General features: G+C 51.5%; 1 protein-coding gene across 9 annotated transcripts in view; it reads right to left on the reverse strand.

Annotated features, from left to right (window-relative positions):
* The window catches only part of JAKMIP1 (janus kinase and microtubule interacting protein 1), a 116,320-nt gene that overhangs the window by 13,472 nt on the left and 82,843 nt on the right, over window positions 1-20,005 (reverse strand). For 7 of the 9 annotated variants that reach the window (XM_084797461.1, XM_084797457.1, XM_084797462.1 and 4 more), the window contains 9 exons: window positions 18,479-18,607; window positions 17,136-17,264; window positions 14,871-14,954; window positions 11,970-12,032; window positions 10,369-10,467; window positions 7,862-7,963; window positions 7,081-7,134; window positions 6,482-6,547; window positions 565-633 (listed from right to left, as the gene is read on the reverse strand). In XM_084797461.1, the coding sequence (XP_084653587.1) occupies window positions 565-633; window positions 6,482-6,547; window positions 7,081-7,134; window positions 7,862-7,963; window positions 10,369-10,467; window positions 11,970-12,032; window positions 14,871-14,954; window positions 17,136-17,264; window positions 18,479-18,607 (795 nt within the window). The remainder of the gene's footprint in view (window positions 1-564; window positions 634-6,481; window positions 6,548-7,080; window positions 7,135-7,861; window positions 7,964-10,368; window positions 10,468-11,969; window positions 12,033-14,870; window positions 14,955-17,135; window positions 17,265-18,478; window positions 18,608-20,005) is intronic. The other 2 variants (XM_084797464.1, XM_084797465.1) reach the window with 2 other exon arrangements.

Consider the following 20,005-nt stretch of genomic DNA (forward strand, 5'->3'; position numbering starts at 1 on the left):
AGGTTCCTGAGGCCTATCCCAGGCTCTTCTGACACCAAGTGCTGCTTTGGCTCCTTCACTGAGCTCTCAAAGGAACTTAAAATACAAACTAGTCTTGGATGGCTTCAGAGCCAGGGCTTCTGGAATGGCTCCTCTTGCCTCCCTGGGCTGAGGATAATTATCCCCCCCCCACCCCCTCCAAGCAGGGCTGCTCACAAGCGTAACACCCCTCATGGCCACAATCCAGCCACGTTTGCATCAAAGCATCCAGTGCACAACCAAAGAAGGCCAACTCTGGGTTCCCAAGCTATCCTGCATCTGGAGAGCCCTGTGTGTCGTGCTGTGTCTCTAACGTTCTCAAGCTGCCACTCATGAGACTCAAGGGTCTGTGAGTCCGAGATGGGGCACAAGGTCAGAAGTAAGTGTTCATTTGAAAACCGCGTGGGTGGGAAAGGAAGAGAGCAGAGATGGCTCGAGGGAGCCACAAGGGCGGAAGAACTACAGCGAGCGATACCGAGCCTCCCACTAAGCCGAACACCTGAGTTCCCGCCCCCTGCCCTTTGTCCCAGGTGCTGGAGTCTTTACCTTCTCCTTCTCCAGGTCCATCATCTTCTGGGTGAGGGCCGCCTCTGTTCCCTCTATCTGCTTCAGCCACTAGAAAACAGCAGGACAGGAGGACATAGGCAAGTGGGCAGGGGCACTGGGGGGGGGGGGGCGGGGTCAGAGGGACTGGGCCCCTCAGCCTGTACAGATATTTGCTCAGGGTAAGGAATATGATGCACCTTCACACAGCTGTGTGTGTCCATGGCCGTGACCGTGTGCACCAGCGGGCCTGTGTTTAAGGAGGTGCCTGGAAGCATGGATTTGGTGCACAGGTGGACAGGAGCTAGGAGGCCTGTGTGTCATCCATGTGACCCCCTCTCATGCCCATCCCAGAGGAAGGCAGGTGAAGACATGAAGGCTGCAGTAAGTCTCTTGCGCAAAGGCACACAGCTGTAGGCTGGGGATATGATACCCAGCCTGTAGGCCTGGGAAGCCATTCCCATGATACTCCCAAGGTGGCTGGGAGAGCAAGATGCAGAAAGGAGGTGGACACATGCATGGAGGATGGCGATACAAGGGCATGAAAGTGGTCAAGAGGCAGGAGGACGCTCAGACATGCCACTGACTACATAGAGTACACTCCTGGTGGCTGCACTATATCACCTCTTGTGTCTGAGCAAGTGCTGGTACACAGTGTGTCCCTGTCACTAGGTGAACTTCAGGAATAAGTGAGGGTGTCAAGGACACCCAAGAGTATGCAGATTTGATACCAATTTGACACTGAGTATGAATTATGACTTCGGCCTTCTAAACTGTGTTGCCCTGTGGTCTGGCCTGGTGACCCTGTGCCTCTTTCTGGACTACGAGGCTTCCCATGGCTTCCCTGGACTCATTGATCTCTTCCTCCTCTGGCTACAGATCTGAGGTAACCACCCTGAATTCTTGCTGCCTCTGCCCTTCACTCTGTCTCAGCCCTCAAGAGTCTCGCCCAGTCCAGTCATTTCTTGCTGTGTTTCATGCTGTCTTCCTGTTTTTCAGACTCCCAACACTCCCTCCCCATGGTCACTACCTATATCAGAGCCCCACTCAGTGCCTAGTTCATGCATGCCTGACCCATACCAGGGCCCCCAAACTCTGCCTGCCTGCACATCCTTACGGAGCTTTTCTGATCCCGTTTGGAGCTCACCCAGTCCTCCACTCCGGAAAATGTCCTCACTGAGGATCACTATGGAACAATAGGCTCTGCTGCCCACTTCAAAACCTGGGCCTGGCCAGATGTGATGGCATGCCCCTTTAATCCCAGCAACTCAGAAGGCAGAGGCAGGCAGATCTCTGTGAGTTCAAGGCTGACTTGGTCTACACAGTGAGTTTTAGGCCAGCCAAGACTGCACAGTGAGGCACTGGTTTCCTGCCCCCCACTCCACACACAACCCCCCCTCAAAAAAGCCAGCTGCATATTAGTTGGCTGAAAGTGCACTTGGCAGCTCAGACAGGATGAGCCATCTTTCACTTCAGGACCCTTGTACATGCTGTCCAGACACCAATAGCCCTAACCTCAGCATCAGCCCCAAGCCTATGCCAAGCTAACATCTACCCAGCTCACCAGTCTCAAGCTAGATCTATCTTCTCCTCCCAGAATCCTATACTACTTCCTGAGGCTATAGGGTCATCTTGTCCTGGTGCTCACTGGTGACAACTCCATCACTCGTTTCAACTTCCTCCAGACACCCACACTGGGAACACGTCTGTCTTTGTTGCTTTTCTTTCACGGCAGAGCCAAGCATATGGTGGGCGGCAAATAACTAGCTGTGGAGTGGAGGAGGTCTGACACAGATCTAGGTGGGCTCCACGGGGGCGGAGAGGTGTGAAAGCCATCATCAGAGACTCCTCTCACCAACATCAAGGTCAATTTGGCCCTGAGCAGCCCCGGGCCAAGCAGCAGACAAGTGCCAAGCTAGCTCATCCTCACACGGATTGCATAGCTTCTTGTGAAAAGATAAATGTTTCTGAAGAGGGATTTAGAATGTTGTGCTTTTAACATCCTGATGTTAGCATGAAATAAGTTTTTAAAGGAAGGGATGCTTTCCAGTCTTGAACCACACATGGCCTTTTCAGGACCATGGACAGGCACAGAGTGAAAGGTCCTGGGTAGCTGACTGGCGTTTCTGTCCACTAACCTCCCAGTCTCTTAGGGAGACTGCTGCTCTTCACTGTCAGCGCCCTCAAGAGGGAGAGAGCTGGCTTGACAGGAGTCAGGGAAGCCTGGCTACTGGGGATGCTCCAGGAACTAGGTGTCTTAGGTGGATGCAGCAATTCAAAACAAAAAGCTTTCTGCATCACATGCCAGGGATCTTCAGGTAAAGAGCCTGGGACCTCTCTACAGCTGAACGCTCTCTCCTCTCCCTACACTGGCTCGGGCCAGCACAGAAAGCTTCACATTGGCTGAAGGCCTAGCTAGGCCTCATCCTCTGACCCACTTCTTACAGAGAGGATGTAACATATAGTAAGTTGGTTTTTTGTTTTTGTTTCTGTTTTTTGGTTTTTGGTTTTGGTTTTGGTTTTATGTTTTTTTCTGAGACAGAAAAAAGGCTAATGAGCCTAATACAAGGCTCTGTATTAGCCTTGGCTGTCCCGGACTTCCTCTGTAGACCAGGCTGGCCTCGAACTCACAGTGAGCCACCTGCTTCTGCCTCCAGAGTGCTGGGATTAAAGGCATGCGCCACCACACCCTGCTTTTGTTTGTATTTATTTATTTGTTTGTTTGTTTGTTTGTTTGTTTTTAGTACTTTCATCTTCCTGAGGTCTGTGCCTACTTCCCCAAAGGCTTTTTAACTTGAGAGAGAAGAGGCATATCTGACTGGGAACCACAGATAAGCCATAATCCCTTCACATCTTAAATTTGAGCCTCTCTCTGTGGGCTCAAACTTGGGCCAATGTTAAACTTGGTGTAGCTACCAGCCTTGTGCTCAGGGAAAGTCTGATGGGACCTGTCTGCAGCCCAGAGCCTGAGCAAGCCTAGGAGAGGACAGGAGAAAGGCACACACAAGGACCAAGAGGTGGGATGCTGCTTGATGTGAGACCATCACAGGACATTATATACAGGACCACCTGACAAGGCTGGGATGGACTTTGCCTGCAAACCAGGAAACAGCCTTTGTGCCACTAAGAGAGAGCTGGGCGGGGGCTCACCAGTGTACCAAGTGACAGTTTCTGTTTTTGTTTTAAGTGAGGTGTGTTGGGTGAGGAGAGCTTCTTAGGGTCACTAACCAAGTTCTCTGACATCCGTACTGCTGGCCCTGGTGTGCAACTTGTCCTCTCTGTGGTCCCTTGTCCCTTCTTGAACTCAACTGTCCCTGCTTTAGCACTAACAGGCCCACATCTCAGGGCACTTCCAACTCCCAGGCAGAAAAGGCTGGATTGGTTACCCAGCTGTCCAGCCAGCATTCTCAGGAGTCTCCTGACCTACCTCCCACCCCTTACACCACCCCGTACTCAGGAACATTTTCTCCAGGCAGGGAGAAGATAAACAGCAACGCCCACACCGAGTTCACTTTAGTTCACTTTCAAGGGGCTGAAGCGGTGCCAAGCCTGCGGAGAACCTAGCTGAAGGCCAGTTTCCAGATTGCTCTTTCTACAGTGCACTGAGTTCTGCCTACAGATATTAGCCATGGACCCCTGCTTTCTCCTGCTCTTATGAGGTACTGAGGGGCTGGCAGCCAGGCAGCCAGTATCGCTCTCTAGTATTAGGACACTTCATGGAATGCCAGGTGGGCCGGTGTGGTGTGGTGATGGCGGCAGTAGCAGATGGGCGTCAGCTGGCAGGAAGCTGGCCAAGGTGACTAACAGTGCAAGCCAGAGGTGGGGAAGGGGTAGCAAAGCAGAGACTAGTGATGCCAGAAAGGCCCCATTTCCTCCTCTGTAAGAGAATGCAGGAGGGTTGAAGAGTCCTGAGGCTCTAGTACTGGGCGTGGCATAGGTGTTAGGGCAGCTGTGGGAAGAGGTGTCACTGAATCTGTGCTGCTTGAAGCCTGTTCCCAGCGAAGTCCCCACCTTCCACCATGGCAGCCCTGCCCTGGGGGACACTCCAGGGGCTGGAGAACCAGCACCTACCAATGTCTACTATCCTATCCCACCATAAATCAGACACCCGAAATCACAGACTGCTCCTACTCTGTCCACCAAATCCTGAGACACCCCCAGCCCTGAACAGCAACTGGTGGAGCCAAGACTCAAACCTGAGGCCTCCCTGCTAGCAAAAGAGCTTGTAAATGTGGCCTGTTCCTCATTCTTCAGAGACTCATTAGGCACTAAGCTCTGACAGGCTATGTGAATGCAGACTACACCGAGACATGTATCTTCAGTAGCCTCTGTTATAAAAGATTGGAGCTGGCCGTGGTAGCGCACGCCTTTAATCCCAGCACTTGGGAGGCAGAGGCAGGTGGATCGCTGTAAGTTTGAGGCCAGCCTGGTCTACAAAGTGAGTCCAGTATAGCCAGGGCTACACAGAGAAACCCTGTCTAAAAAAAAAAAAAGATTGGAAAGCCACATCTGATTTTGCCAATGACAATCAGCATATACTGAATCTGCCTAGCACTGTGGCAGCTGCTTCTCATGGACCAACAGCCAGCCAAATGTGACTCACGGACCCCATCATCCACTGGAGAAATCAGACTTGACCAGGTAATGGGCAGAAGCAGAAAGCTCTAGTTCACTTTTCCCGGCCACATGACCTTGGGCAAAGGCACAGTGTCTCATCTCAATCTGTTTGTCTTTTACTTGGCTGGGGGCTAGGGGTTGAAACCTAGGGGAGAAAACTGTATTTTAAGTGCCCTACTGAAGATCAAGGAAGGAATTCAACCCACATCATTAAGACATTCTCAACCCTCATCTGAAAGCAGCATTTCAGAGTCTGACTTTTGTGAAAGGAAAAGATCTGCAGGAAAGACACTAGAAAAATCTGTGTGCATCTCAGCATTATAGTCCACTGTAGGAAGCACATAAGCCAGGATATGTTCTTTAATTTAAAAAAAAAAACAGCCAAAATTTAACATCTTTAATATACAAAGCACACACAGAAAGAACAGTTACAACAAATGCTGGATGGATGGATGGATGGATGGATGGATGGATGGATGGATGGACGGACGGACGGACAGACCCAACAGAAAATCTTCCAAAGAAATAATGCAATTACATTTCACAAAGAAGAAGAAGGTGCTAAGGCACACCGGAAACTTCACCACGCTGAGTACCTACTCAAACACAATACGGGATGACCTCACAGCGTGTGGTGCCTACCAATTGCTCACGTTTTTGTTCCTACTAAAAGCCACGTGGAGCTCAGAAATCAACCATGTGCCAAGAGCTTCAGGTTATGGCTCGAGAAACTGTTTTGACCCTAACAAATCTGCCAAGTGGTCTTAGTATGTGGCCTAGATCCCTGCCCCAGAACGTAGCCTACGGGTGGCCTCTCAAGTATATAGAGACATGTATTGTGAAAGTGTCCCCCAGGGCACACTGGTAAATGAGAAAGGGTGGGCACTCCCCGGACCCAGAATCACTGAGGGGCGATGAGGTTCTCTATGGGTAACTGCGATGGAGCAGCAATGCCATGTCTTCGGTGAGCCACTTTAAATGGCTGAGAAGGCAGGAGAGAAATGCAGCATGTTAACTACTCCAAAAAGGAGGGACACGGGAGAAACAAGGAGGAGATAAAGCAAACATCACAGCTTCTTTTCCTCCGGAGGGTGGTGGCCACTTCCTCCCGGGTTTCGAGGCTTTCTGCAGTGAGCATGTGTGGCGTTCCATCTTGAACACGCAAAGGCATGCATGTGTACATGCAGACGCAGACTGACCCACACACATGCTCCCGAATAAAGCGACACACCAATGTACAGTTTCTGGTATGGTGCTGGATGCTGGCACAAGATGTGAGCAACATGGACACTGCCGGGTCTACCTTTTCACACAGGGCAAGCACAGTTCCCGCTTGGATTACTGCAACCTGCTCTTCATTCCTCAAATTCTACAACACAAAAACGGGCAAGGGGGTTGACACTGGGTTCCAAGTCCATGGCAAACAGTCAGCGCCAAGCACCTCTGGGGTGCATGCCAACGATCAGCCCCAACTCAACAACAGGGATCAGCCGTCTGAGGTGTGTGGCTCCAGTCCCTGTAAGTGGAGGCAGTTCACAGAGTGGCACCAAGGCTTGGGGAAATAGCGCTTCATTAAAGACAAACTCTTTGGAAGGCAAAGAAATCACCTTCTGACGTCAGCAATCAAAAGCAGTGGGGCCTTCTGTCTGTGCATCACTTAGTCTTTAGGCCTGTTGCTCCCCAGTTCGCCCACAGATTGTAAGGCTGTCCTTAGTTTAGAACCCCACTCTGACAATTACCGACCCAACCACCCACACGGGGACACGGCCACACAAAAGCCTTCCATTGTACTTCACAGGTGTCTTAAATCAAAGAAAAATTTTAAAACAAGACAAAGCCACAAGGAACACCCCCCCGATCGAAACAAGGACACGAAACCAGGAACCAATCACTCATAGTTACCCCGTTATCGCCAAGGATATCTAAGTTCTTCATAAGTTCAGAGATATTCACACCCTGTAAAAGATTTCCAACGTTCATTCTCATGTGAGCTGCAGATACGATCTACACCTACTCTGGAGCTATGGCTGACACGTCTCCTTCTGCTCTGAAGCCACAGCGGGGGACCCAGCCTCTGCCTCTGCTCAGGTGGGTGAGAAGGCATAGCTATGGTTCATACACTGAGATTCACTCCAACACGACTCTGCTCATGGGAATCTGAGGACTCTGCCTATGAGGTCTGGGGGGTGGGGTGGGGGGCTCCAGGCCTACAGCCAACCATAGTCACCATCAGCAAAGCCCTTACTATGGCCTGGGCACTGTGAAGGGGGGAAGAGAGAGAGAGAGAGAGAGAGAGAGAGAGAGAGAGAGAGGGAGGGAGGAAGAGACAGACAGACAGAGACAGAGAGACACAGAGACAGAGACAGAGAGACAGACAGAGAGACACAAAGACAGAGAGACAGACAGAGAGAGACAGAGACAGACAGAGAGACAGAGACAGAATGGGGGGAGAGAAAGAGAGAGAGATAGCTAGTTGCTAGGCTGGGTTTGGGGTCTTCCTGTAGGTGGTCAGAAGTGAGGGGGAACACTTTGGTGATGCTTTCAACTAGCTCTCTTCCAACACAGAAGTACAAGGCTTTGTCCCTGACCTGATGATACGACCCCCCTTTACCACCGCGCCAGGCACTCAGCCCGCCCCTGAATGGAAGGTCCATGGGGCATACCCCACCCCCAAGCATGCTACCTTTACTCCTTCCTGGTGACAGAACAGCTGGAGAGCGCTGCTGTTGTTCTCGGGGAAGGTGGTGATTTGGAGGTTAAAGGCTGGCGACCTCCGCTCTCTCTCCTGGGGAAAAGACGTGGTTTAAAGATAGAACTGAACTGTGCTATCACTTGCCATTTTCCCCAAGTTACCAGCAAAAACCAACACACTCTAGTTGGCTAAGGTGGACCTACACAGCACACATCTGGACCACACATGTCCTGGTACAGGACATGTGGCCTCTTCCTGCCTTTCCAGGGCCAGTGACCTTCTTGGACACTTCACATCTCACCTACTGCTGGGGAAAAACAGGTCATTGGGCCTCATTGGTCTGCCTGTTGCAATCCAAACCCCAGAAGTCCCAGAAGATGAGGCTCCATCAAAGCAATGTATCAGATTCAATAGAGAACGGAAGCCAGCCACCATGGTGGGTTAGTCTAGGCTGGGTACACTGGCTATCCTATCCGGTGTTCAAGCTGCCTCACACAGCACGTACACACAGAGGCTTGAAAAGGCTAAGCCTGCGATCGGCTGCCAGAGAGCAGCAGAACTGGGAGTCCTACGTGTGACTTTCCTTGCTTTCCGTGATGATGGGTGACTCAAGTACGGAGTTTCTTGGTTTGGGTTTGGTTTTTTGATCCACGCTAACAAGACTCAGGATCAACCTCTGCCCCCACCTCGGATTTATGATCATATGCCACAGAAGAGACACCCACCAGCCATACACCACAGCAAGCGCTTTAGAAAGGAGCCACGTGGCTTAGAGGAATCATAGCATGTTGGCAGAACAGCACCTTGGCTCCAGCACATTTTCTACACGCAGCTGGCTTTAAGCCTGTGACACTGGCAGATGAGTCACGACCTTGGCGCAGAAAAACCCTCTAAGATTCTGCCTCATATCAAGCTGTGTGGGGAGTGAGGGCGACAGGGCTAAAATTACAGTAACAATAACTTACAGACCTAAGAAACCTTCCTAATCCATCCAAGAGAAGTAATGGAGATTGGTGTGAACCGAGAAAGCACGCTCTAACACACTGCTAAGTAAGGCTTGAGGGCAGAGGGGGCCCTGTTCAGTTAGTTTCCAGGAAGCTGGTTGCACTGCTCTATGAGCCAAGCGGTTACAATCATTTACTTCCCCCACGAACCTGCCAACAGAGGTGCTATTCAGTAGGCTTTTCATAGAAAAGGGGCAGCTCATATTTTGTGTGAACAAAGTCATAAAATGGCTTCCCTGTGGTTCTGAAGGCTGTTAGAAAGCTCTGGCAAGGCAAGTGGTATCTGTGGGATTCTCGGGTCACAGCGAAGGACTTGCGGAAGGCATTCTCACAGTGGTGGGCTACTACGCATGACCTCATGACACATTTCTGATGAATGAATAATGGCTAAGCTGAGGGACACAGTGACACTGGGAAGTTGAAAAGCACCCCGCCCATCCTTGCCTGAAAGACAAGACTCAGGTCACAGATACAGCTTCCACTAAGGTGGGAAAACAAAACCAGAGAAGCCACAGATGAGTGACGGCGCCCACGTGGATGGAGAGGAGTCACACATGCATTAGGTGTCAGCTGGGAGAGCAGCGCGGGGTCACAAGGGCCTCCTGGAGGCTCGTCACGGATGCACAGATGTTTAAGATGCCAATGACTTTTAAATGGAAACAATGGGAGGATGAAGGGCTGTGAGAGCCAAGCGATACTGTAACACACCTGACGCAGGATTTTGGCTGGAAGCCACAAACTCCTCAGTGTCCCCTCAGTGTCCTACTCACTGCCCTGTGGAGTGCTCAGAGGGACAAGGTTTCTACACGTGCAGTGGCTGAGAGCTTTCAGTTGCAGTTTGAATCACAGATAATTTTAGCTCCAATGGCTGCAGTGCCCAGGTCTGTATTTACTGGCCAGAAGGATTTGAATGAAGTGACTGTGTAAATACATCTTCCTGCCTGCCTCCACTTACCTTGCATTTGCTTTGGCAGGCAGAAAATGGGCCCACAGTGCTATTAAACATAGCAGGGATCAAGAGGCGGCTGGGTCAGAGCCTGCTATCTCAGGAGAAGCCTGCTGCATGCAAGATCAAAGGTGTGTTATCCATTGCAACAGTGCTGATGTCTGGGGCTGTGGAAGGCACACCCAGTGACTGTGCATGCAGGAAAGTAGTTATGGCAATGAAACACAAATAAAAAAGGCAAAATATTGCAAAAACAACTTATTTTATTAAGTGCAAAACAAGCGGTAGGCAATAAATAGATTGCTCTGGTACAGGTCCACACCACGTCGCGAGCATCCTCCCCAGGACACGTTAAGGCAGTGAAGTTATCCCGGAACGTACAGATTTTTAAGAAGAAGAAGAAAAGAACGGAGGAAGGAAGGAGAGAAACGGTAACACGTCCCTTCACACATGCTCGGAAATGCCAGGGAGCTTCACATGAATTTCAGTTTGGGCTCAAAGAGAATGTCTGCTCCGTTTGAGAGCTTACAACAGATAGAGTCTCTTACTTCGAGTTCTAGCACTCTGAATTCTAACAGCTCGTTCTGGTCCTTGGCGTCTTGCATTTCGCTCTTTAGCTGGTTCTCCTCCATCTCCAGCCTGTAAATCTGGGGCAAAGACACCTTCGCATTAACAGTCTCCATGGTTGCCTTCACGCCCCAGGGACTCCCCCACCTAGGAGCTAACTTTAGTGGGTAGTCTGAGAGAAACAGGGAGCTGGCCACCAAGAGGAGGGGCAGTCCTGTCTGCTGGTGAGCCTGGGAGGAAGGGGAGACGCTGGGCTAGGTTTGCCTCTATAGCCCCAAGCCTGGACCAAGAGACTAGAAACTCCTTATATTCTTGCTGAACTAGTGAGTCGGGGGAACTGAGGCTTGGGGTTACCAAGTCCCTCCCTGAGGTCAGTGTGAGGAAGGCAAGGGGGGGCAATGTGCGCATTTCAGTTCCCAGAGTCCTCCGGGCCCCAGGATTAGCTGTGGGTACTGTGGGGCTTACATTTCTGACTCCCCAAAAAGTTCTTAAGAGAACACTGATAGCCCCGAGAGCACGGAGCAGCCTGGTAAGAGCTTGCACTGCCTGAAGCCCAGGAGCCACGGGGGTGCAGGTCAGAACTGCTCTGACCCTCAGTTGCCAACCAAGAAGAGTAACAGTAGTGCCCACAACCTAGCCACAGCGAGGGGCCACCAAGACAGTATGTGTAGGGGAGGACTTTAGGTGGTACTTAGTCTCTCTCCTCCTATCAGAAGACCAAAGGAGGGCTCTCTTTCAGGGAGTCAGAAGGCACTGGGAGACACTGAGTTTCTCCTGTGGCTTGTAGGACTGAGGCAAGAGCCTTCCTGACACATGGGGCCCACAGGGTGAACAAGACCAGCCACACCTCCATGCCGGAAGGAAGTTAAGGCCAGGGCAAGGGACAGAGCAGAGCTGGGCCAGACCCAGGCTACCTTCCAGGAAGATGATTGGTTCAGGCCTGGGCTTTCAGAAGGCTGAAGACCCAGGGCCCACCTTAGGCTCTCTTCTGCTGGCATGGACTGTGCAGAGTGGGGTGAGTCTACTGATCACAGAGCTAAAATACACTGGGAGTCAGGAGACAGAAGAAGGCATGCGGGAGAGGGCTGAACCTGCTCTAAAAGGGCACCAGGATCATGGTGGGACAGCTTGGCCTCTGCTTTTAACAAAAACTGACCCAAGCAAGCGAGGACAGCTAATCTCAATGCCAACGCACATTCAGACAGACAGACTCTCTTGGAGCTTTAAGGAGGCCTATGGTGAGAGATCAAGGCACATAGGTTCCCAATACAAGAACTGAGCCAGCTGAGGGGGCCTGAGGGCCTTCCATGGACTCTGTCAGCCTCAGGTGCCTCCATGAGGAATGGAGGCACAAAATCAACAACAAAGACAGCCAGGAAGCCCAAAGCTGGGATGGCAGCCAGGCTGACTTTGTTTCTGGAGACATTCATAACATTCTGAGACCCGTCTCTGAAGACAGACCCTGAGTCCAGTGGGGAGGACCCCTCTCCTGTGAGAACCACTGAGCCATGGGGCTCTGGGCTTCGTGGTGTACTCTGAGGTTCAGTTCATGATGGGGTCTGGGGCTCTGGGGGGGACATACCTTCTCCAGCAGGTCCTGGTTCGTCCTCATGAGTATCTGCTTCTCCTCTACCCACGCAGCGTCCTGCAGGAAACACGGGGTGTTTATCAGCTCATGTCAGTGTTGGCTGAGCCCCCAACTCCCAGGGAAGGAAAGGTCACCGACATGGACAGTGGTGCTGTGTAACTTCGTCGCACTTCTAAATGTTCACACCCAGGCAAGGGCAACAGCACGTTTGTGAGGTGTCCTTCTCCGCTAGCCCCCTAGCTCTCTCCCCTGAGCCATTACAGGACACTGCTCCATGGTGACTGGGTCTTTACCCTAACACCATGGCATAACAGCGACAGGCCAGAGCCACGAACACTGAACAGCAAGGCCCTCACTAGCATCAGGCTGGAGGAGGAAGAGGGCAGGAGTCAAGGGAGCCTTCCACACCTCCTCCTCCTCCTGACCCTGAGCAGCACGGTCTGTTCCCTCCACCCTGCCCCCATCCCCACTCCACAGTGGCCAGGCCAGTGTCACCCAGGGCTGAGATTCCACAATGCTCACAAGCCAAGGCTGACCTAGGATCTGACCAGGAACATCCAGATGACATGTGGGTCCCCTCCTGGGGGCCTTCTACCTAACACCCCACATCTCTGCTGTACAGATTTGCATGTATGCTCAGGTGGCTGGGAGTCCCTGAGAGAACAGTGCTGCGTCCATCCACCTTCCTCTCTGTGGCAGACTAATCAGACAGATGGCTGCAACCATTGCTCCACATCTGTGTGAACAACTCTGCAATGTCACTCATCTTCCAAAGGGAGTCTGTTACTCCAACCTTGAAACTGAGCTTGTCTGTGATGTCTTTCGCCTACTCAGATACTAATGTAATGTGACCAAAGGCTTGATCGGTGTTTCTGTTGTTTGAGGGAAGGGGGATCATCACCCTAGACTACAAGATAAATCAGCCAGACACCTACTTGAGAAGGGGTGACCAGACCACAAATGGCAAATGAGGTCACTTAAGGCCTCCAAGCCCCACTTGACCCACCTGACCACTTGAAACTTCAAAGTGACCTCGGGTGAGACCAACAGAACAACCACTTGCAGAGCCCAGCCCAGTGACAATCCACAGATCTTGGAGCAAACCAAACCCTGCTATTTATAAGAAACTAAGTTTTGGGGCTGTTTGTTACACACCAATAGCTAACTGATGAGTTAGCCTGGCACTGGGGCAAGGGCTCTGGTAAGCACTTGCTGACTTAATCACAATTTGCAGGTGCTGAAAGCAGAATTCAGATATATCTCTCTTTTCTCCACCTCTTCCCTCTCCCTCCCTCCCTCTCCCCCAGCCCGCCTCTCCCTCCCTCCCTCCCTCCCTCCTCCCTCTCTCTCTCTCTCTCTCTCTCTCTCTCTCTCTCTCTCTCTCTCTCTCTCTCTCTCTCTCTCTCTCACAGTATCTAGCATGGAAGGCCAACATCAGTTATAGTCCATGGTCAGGCAAGTTCACAAATACATGAGCTCAGCCTGGAAGAGGGACACTGAGGCCAATGGAAAGTTAGGAAGGGAGCTTGCGAAAACTGCATCATCTCTTACTGCAAGCCCACTCCTGAGACTCCAGCCTTCTCATTTTATAGATGAAGGACCTACGGCTCAGAGGTTATACAGTGTGTTTAAGTAATACAAACAGGGGGCAGAATCAGTGCTTGACTCCAGGCCATGTGCTCTGTGCCCCCCCCTGCCTCCATGGAGCCAGCAAGGCCATGACTCCCCTGGGGGTCTCGTGGCCACACTGTTCTCATGAGGGCCACTGCAGTAGCTTCAAGGGAGCATTGGCACTCTGCCTCCATTTCTACCTCAGCCCTCCCTACTAGCTGGGGCTAGGTTAGTGAGAGGGGGTACTAAGCCCACTGGTTCCATAGCCAGCACTGTACCCAAGATCCCAGCACTGTTCCCCCACCACCACCCCCGGATCCCAATCTCTGAAGCTCTTCCAACCTGTTTCCATTCTCACTAGCCTCCCCCACTCTCACTGGTTGCTTCTCAACCCTAGACCTCTCCACACCGCCTCAGTCCTAACTGAAGGCAGCCATGCCCCAGGAATTCCTAGGCCAGTGGAGCTGTGTGGTTGGTTCGGGCCAGTGAGCTATGCTGAGGCAGTGATAGCCACCCCAGCCTGCTAACAGGAAATGAGTTCTAAGTAGAGCTGTTTCAAAAAAAAAAAATGGCACCAGCACTGGGTCCCTAGGGAACTATGTAAAGACCCTCTACCCACTCGGGTAGCAACAAGAAAGGCCTAAAGGCTGCCTCCCTGCTGTCCACTAGGCCTGACTAATCAAATCAGAGGCAGGGTCCATGAAGATGACCAATCCGGACTTTCTTATGAGCCTGATGCTGTGGGCGCTACCAAGTGGTCCACAGTGCTACAATTACACACAAGGGATTGAAATCTTGACAGAAGCTGGGCATGGTGAAACATGCCTTTAATCGGATTAACAGCACTCAGGGAGGCAGAGACAGGCGAATCGCTGTGAGTTCGAGGCCAGCCTGGTCTACAACGTGAGTAGAGGACAGCCAGGGTGACACAGAGAAACCTTGTCTCAAAAAACAAAAAATAAAAAAAAGAAGGAAGAAAGGGGGGGAAAATGAACATCTTAACAGGAAACAGCAGCTTCTCTTCAGGTTCCTGTCAAAGGCTTGTGACCATGTCTCTGTTCTAGGAGTTATTTTCTGTTTCCATGTATTTGGCAAACAAAGAAAAGCCAGGCATGCTTTCAGGGCACACTCTGATTGCAGCAACACATTCTCACCGGGTGGCACAGGGATTCCTCCACAGAACCCCGCTCCCCACCCTTGGCATACAAAAGATACCATTGCATCCCAGGGACAGCTCTGGGACAGAACCATGGGAACATGAAGTGTCTGGCCTTTCCTGCCTACCTGTCCCTTCTCAACCAGAAGCTTCTCCAAGTCCTCGATTTTGGCCTGGCACCTCAGCAGGTCAGCCTGAAGCTGCTCCCGAGTCTGGAAAGAAAAAAACCAGGAAATGAGCAAGTCACTTGCAGAGGTGACACAGAAGTAAAGAATCAGGCTGCCAACCAGAAAGTGCCCAGACACCACAAGAGTTTAGGGGTAGGAGGGGCCTGTTACACGCATGCTCACATCACGCCCACTTGAGGGCTCCGCAGTCCACCTACACTGTACAGCTGTCAATTTGACAGCTACATCACGAAGTAAGAACTAAGGAGAGGTGACATCATGGGAGGTGATGGCTCTAACTCCCCCAGTATGAGACAATCAAAGGGTAGCTTGGAGGAGAAGCCATCCTCTTCCGGGATGAGCTAGCCAAACTGGATGCCTCAAGGTCCCAAAGCCAGCTCTGACAAGGTTGCTGTTTTCTCACTTGGCAGGGCATCCAGCTGCTGACTTACCCGGCAGCCTGGTGGGGCTCTATGTCACCTACTGAAACCTAAGACCTCATGGGCCAGGCCAAGTCATACACCTGAGGGAAGCCATTGATCAGATGACCCCACAGCAAGAAGCAGCAGCAGGGATGAGCGCAGGTACTTATCTCAGCCCTGGGAGGCACAGCTACTTGGCTTACAGCCACACGCTGCCACAGAGAATGGGAAGACACAGATGTGACCTACTTTCCAGTAGTCAGGAATCCAAGCTAGGAGTGTTGTCACAGGCTTGAAATTCTGGCCCTTGGGAGGTACATCAGGAGTTCAGAGTTATCTGGAAAGTCAGGAATCTACTTCTTTTCTTTTCAAAACTTAAAACAAAGTCTCACTCTATAGTCCAGATTAGCCAGAAACTCACTATGTACCCCCAGCTGGCCTCCAAGTCATGGCAATCCTCCTTCTTTAGCCTCTAAGTGCTGGGATTATGGGGATATGCATCATGTCCCATTATGCGTTTTACTGTGAAGTCTCGATTAACTGGGCAAGTGGATGTTAAAAGACAAAATGAGGGGGGCTGGAGAGATGGCTCAGTAGTTAAGAGCACTCACTGCTCTTCCAGAGGTCCTGAGTTCAATTCCCAGCAACCACATGGTGGCTCACAGCCATCTATAATGTGATCTAATGCCCCCTTCTGGCCTGCAGGCATTCGTGTAGGCAGAGCTCCGTATACATAATAAATAAATCTTAAAAAAGAAAGAGAGAGAAAAAGAACACATAAACCCTAGAACCTCACCTGCTGTGGCTCAGAAAAGAAATGCTGATCTTTCATTGTGGCAGAAGTGGCCATATTCCCCAGGGATCTTGTTCCCTGAATGCCTGCCCCCTGGATCTGCTACCACCCTGAGCCCTGAGTGCCAAGCTCTTTCTAGAGATGGTGGCTCCTGCCTGCACCTTCCATCTCCCTGAGATGATACAAACCACACTGTTCTGCACGCTTTAGGATACCCAAGCCCTCCCAAGGCTGTTTCTAGAGCATTCTGAGCCAGAGTAGCATGGCTACAGCATCTCCCAATTCTGTTGAGGACCACTGAGCATCCTCAAGAAAGTTGCTGCTTTCTTGAGCCTCAGTTTCCTTCTTCAGGATGCGGGACTGATTCATCCCACCTCATGGGACAAGGGTAGTGAGACAGGAAACATAGGACAGCACTGGTCCTGTGTGTGCTCTCTGTGGTCTCCAGCACTCCCAGAGGGACGAGGGACGGGGGACGTGCAAATACTGTTGGTGTGACTTCAAAGTGGGAGAAGGGTCGGCAGGAGGAAGTTTCCAGAAAAATTTGGCCCAGTACCACAAATGTATCCCCTAAGCAAAGTCACCTGTAGTGCCTGTACCTGGGGTGTTCCAAGACCCCCTGAAAGTGTTCTTTGGGGACACTCTGGGGTAGAGGGGAGAACCTCGGACTGTAGGGAGAAGGAAGCCTAAAGTGATGGCTGAGTCTACAGCTGTATCACTCTCTTCCATTTCATTCTGTTTTAACTTACTGTGTGTGTTTGCATATGTGGAGGTCATGGGCAAGCTTGCAGGAATCAGCTCTCTCTCTCCACCATGTGGGTCCGGTGGATTGAACTGATATCATCAGGCTTGGCAGCAAGGCCCTTAGCTGTTTAGCCATCTATCTGTCCCCACCCCTTCAATCCTGTAAGTATTCTCTTTTGCAAACAGATGACAGACGAAAAGGTTATATAGTGTCCCCTCCCATTCCCCAGCCTCTGTCCCTCCCCATCAACAAGGGGACACACTTACCCGGGCCTCCCTCTCAGCGTCCAGCGTCCCCCCCACCTGCTCCTGAAGCAGGGCGTAAGCCCTCTGCAGGGCCTGGTACTCCCTGGTCAGCTGGCAGAACCTCAGGTCAGCCTCTTCTCTGGTTGTGGTCTTAACCAAACAACAAGGACAAACAGAAACCAGTCAACTCACAACTTGATATGACTTCATCAAGACAGAAGCAAATGCCCACATCTCTCCTCAAGTGTCTATAAACGCCTAGCGAGCTCACAGTGCCAGGAAGTAATCAGGAAGGACCCAGAGTGAAGGCTGCTGGGAGAAAAGGCTTTCTACACTTCATCACCCCACCTGGGCACTCACAGGCCTCCCGGGAGCCATACTGACTCCACAGGCAAAGGTTCACACTGAGAAAGGTGCCCCTTTGGCCACATGTCCTTTTTGGTCTGGTCTGGAGACAGAAACCTGCATGAAGAAGACCTATGTGTGATGCCCTTGTGTGGTCATGGGAGGACAGTGCAGAATGACTAATGAAGTAATTGTTGCAGGTACCATGACAGCTTATAAAATCCAGAGGCAAAAATAAAAAAATAAAAAATAAAAATAAAAAAAATCCAGAGGGACCATTGGCAAGATGGCACCCATGCCATTTCCAACACAAGCAACTGAATTTGAGGCCAGTGGACAGACGGGGAGAAAGGTGCATCTTCCTGAGGGTCCCGACATCATTCTAGAAAGTACTCCCTAGAAACAGCCGACAGGTATTTGAATGGACCCCAACTATGGATCTGGGAGAGCCGGCTGCTCAAAAAGCTGGGATGACGAGACACAGGATGGGCAACACCTGGCCTCATCCAGAAATCTGCAGGGATATCTTCCCAGCAGCCACATGCGACACCACCAAGCTCCACCAGCACCTGCCACAACCAGAGGGTGTCAGAGGCCAGTGCACGCCCCTCTCACTCGGATTCAGGAGACAGCCACTGAGGGGTGCAGAGAAGACAGACAAAGGATGCCAGATATGGCTATAGCATCAAGGGGGAAAGTGTATTAAATAATGCCTGGAATTTAAGAAAGTCACCAAATGTGACCTTTTCTGTTACCTATGTGTGAGGGATAAGAAACAAGCCGCAATTAATTTAACTGCAATGGTGAGCACCATGGTTGGGATCTGGACATGTCCTTAAGCAGCCTTAAGTCTCACGGGTCAGCTTTGAGAGATGCCCACTGGGTCTCCTCAAGGAAGCAAGGACCAGCTTTCCTTGCTCCAGGGCTATGATAAGGTATGACAGGATTAACCACTAGAGAGGGAGCAGCCCTGGCCAACGTGAAGGCGGGAAGCCTCCATCACATTGCTATTTGCTTACCTCATCTAACTCCTCTTCGGGGGTGGCCGGGGTCCGGTCTGTCCTGTCTGTGTTGTAGGATGTCTCTGACAATGTTTCTGAGTCCACAGACTCCTCGTCAAATCCAAAAAATGTCTCCACAACATGCTTCTGTGAGAGGCAACAAGTGTGACATCAGTCAGAGATGGAGGGAGACAGCAGCTGCCCATCCACGGCCAGCACGGGGCAGAGAGAGCTGTGACCCACCCCCCCATCCACAGTTGGCTTAGGGCAGAGTGAGGCACCTAGGGCAGCCGAAGATGCGGCTAGTGTAACAAGTGGTGATTAGGTGGTAAGCGGTGTCACGAACAGGCTGTGCAGCTCCCGAGCTGGCCTTAAACACAGCGTCCTCTGGACTGTGGATCCCTTCTGGTAATGAATGAGCTGCCACCCTTCCAATACCAAAGAGGGCTTTATTCACTCTGTGCCTCACCAAGTGCCAGCACCAGGAGCATACTACAGGCTAAGTGAGACGTCTGGCCCCAAAGGGGGAGCCATTCATGGGATGCCAGGAAGAGAACACGCGACCAGGAGACCCAGAACACTGACCCCAGGATTAAGCTGGAGGCCCTGTGTCCTCCCCAGGCCTGCCTAAGGGGGCAACTTTTCTTAGCTTTTGATGACTCGGAACACTGACACAAGGGCCCTGTACTCATAACCTCAGACTGGACAGTTTTTATATCCCATGTGCCAACCACCTGAGACTGTGGCCACACCCCTCTCCAAATGGCACAGGATGTGGGGCTTTGCTCATTCATTTGTTCATGCATTCAGTCACTCACTCAGTAATCACTGGCTCAGCAGCTTGTGTGAACCAGACAAGGTCAAGCCTGGAGACTCAAGATTAAAACAAAGTGGGGCTCCTGCCAGAGGAGCCCTAACCCCAGACGGCTACCTCCATCAGCCATCAGTCTCCACATGGACCACTGATTCTGGCTCTAGGATGACTACTCTTTATTCTCTTCCCTTCCAGAGACTTCCTTGCCACAAGCAGGCTGTTTTCCTTGACTGTGACAGAACAGTAACCTCCCTGCAGTGGTCAGCTCCAGACTCCCAGGGACTCCCCGAGTCCCACAAGTCTCCCCTGCCCACAGTGGGCTGAAGCCAATGTATGTCCACAACCACACAGGTGCTGGAGGCTGCAGTCACCAGCAACAACGCCACAAGGAAACATCTTTGACATTTTGGGGAAGGGACAGTGGGGGACTTCTCAGTCATCTTGTATAGCTGGGGTTTCCGTGTGACCTCTTTGAAGGTTCATTCACATAGCCAGCATCTCCTGGTTACCCACCTGCCTCCATGCCCAGGTGAGCTGGCAGGTAGGGCAGTGAAACCAGGTTATGTTTCATCGGGTCCAAGTGGCCATCAGCATCTTCCCCTTCTCTCAGATAGGAAGTCCCACCCCTGCAGGCATCAGAGACTCCAGGAAGCAGTAGAGTCTACACACAGGCACAGCTCACCTCCGCACCCCTGTTGTTTTGGGCTGCTGCCTGGCCAACCCTACTTTTC

This window comes from Acomys minous (genome assembly GCF_964271855.1).
Source record: "Acomys minous genome assembly, chromosome: 10".
NCBI classification, from domain to species: Eukaryota; Metazoa; Chordata; class Mammalia; order Rodentia; family Muridae; genus Acomys; species Acomys minous.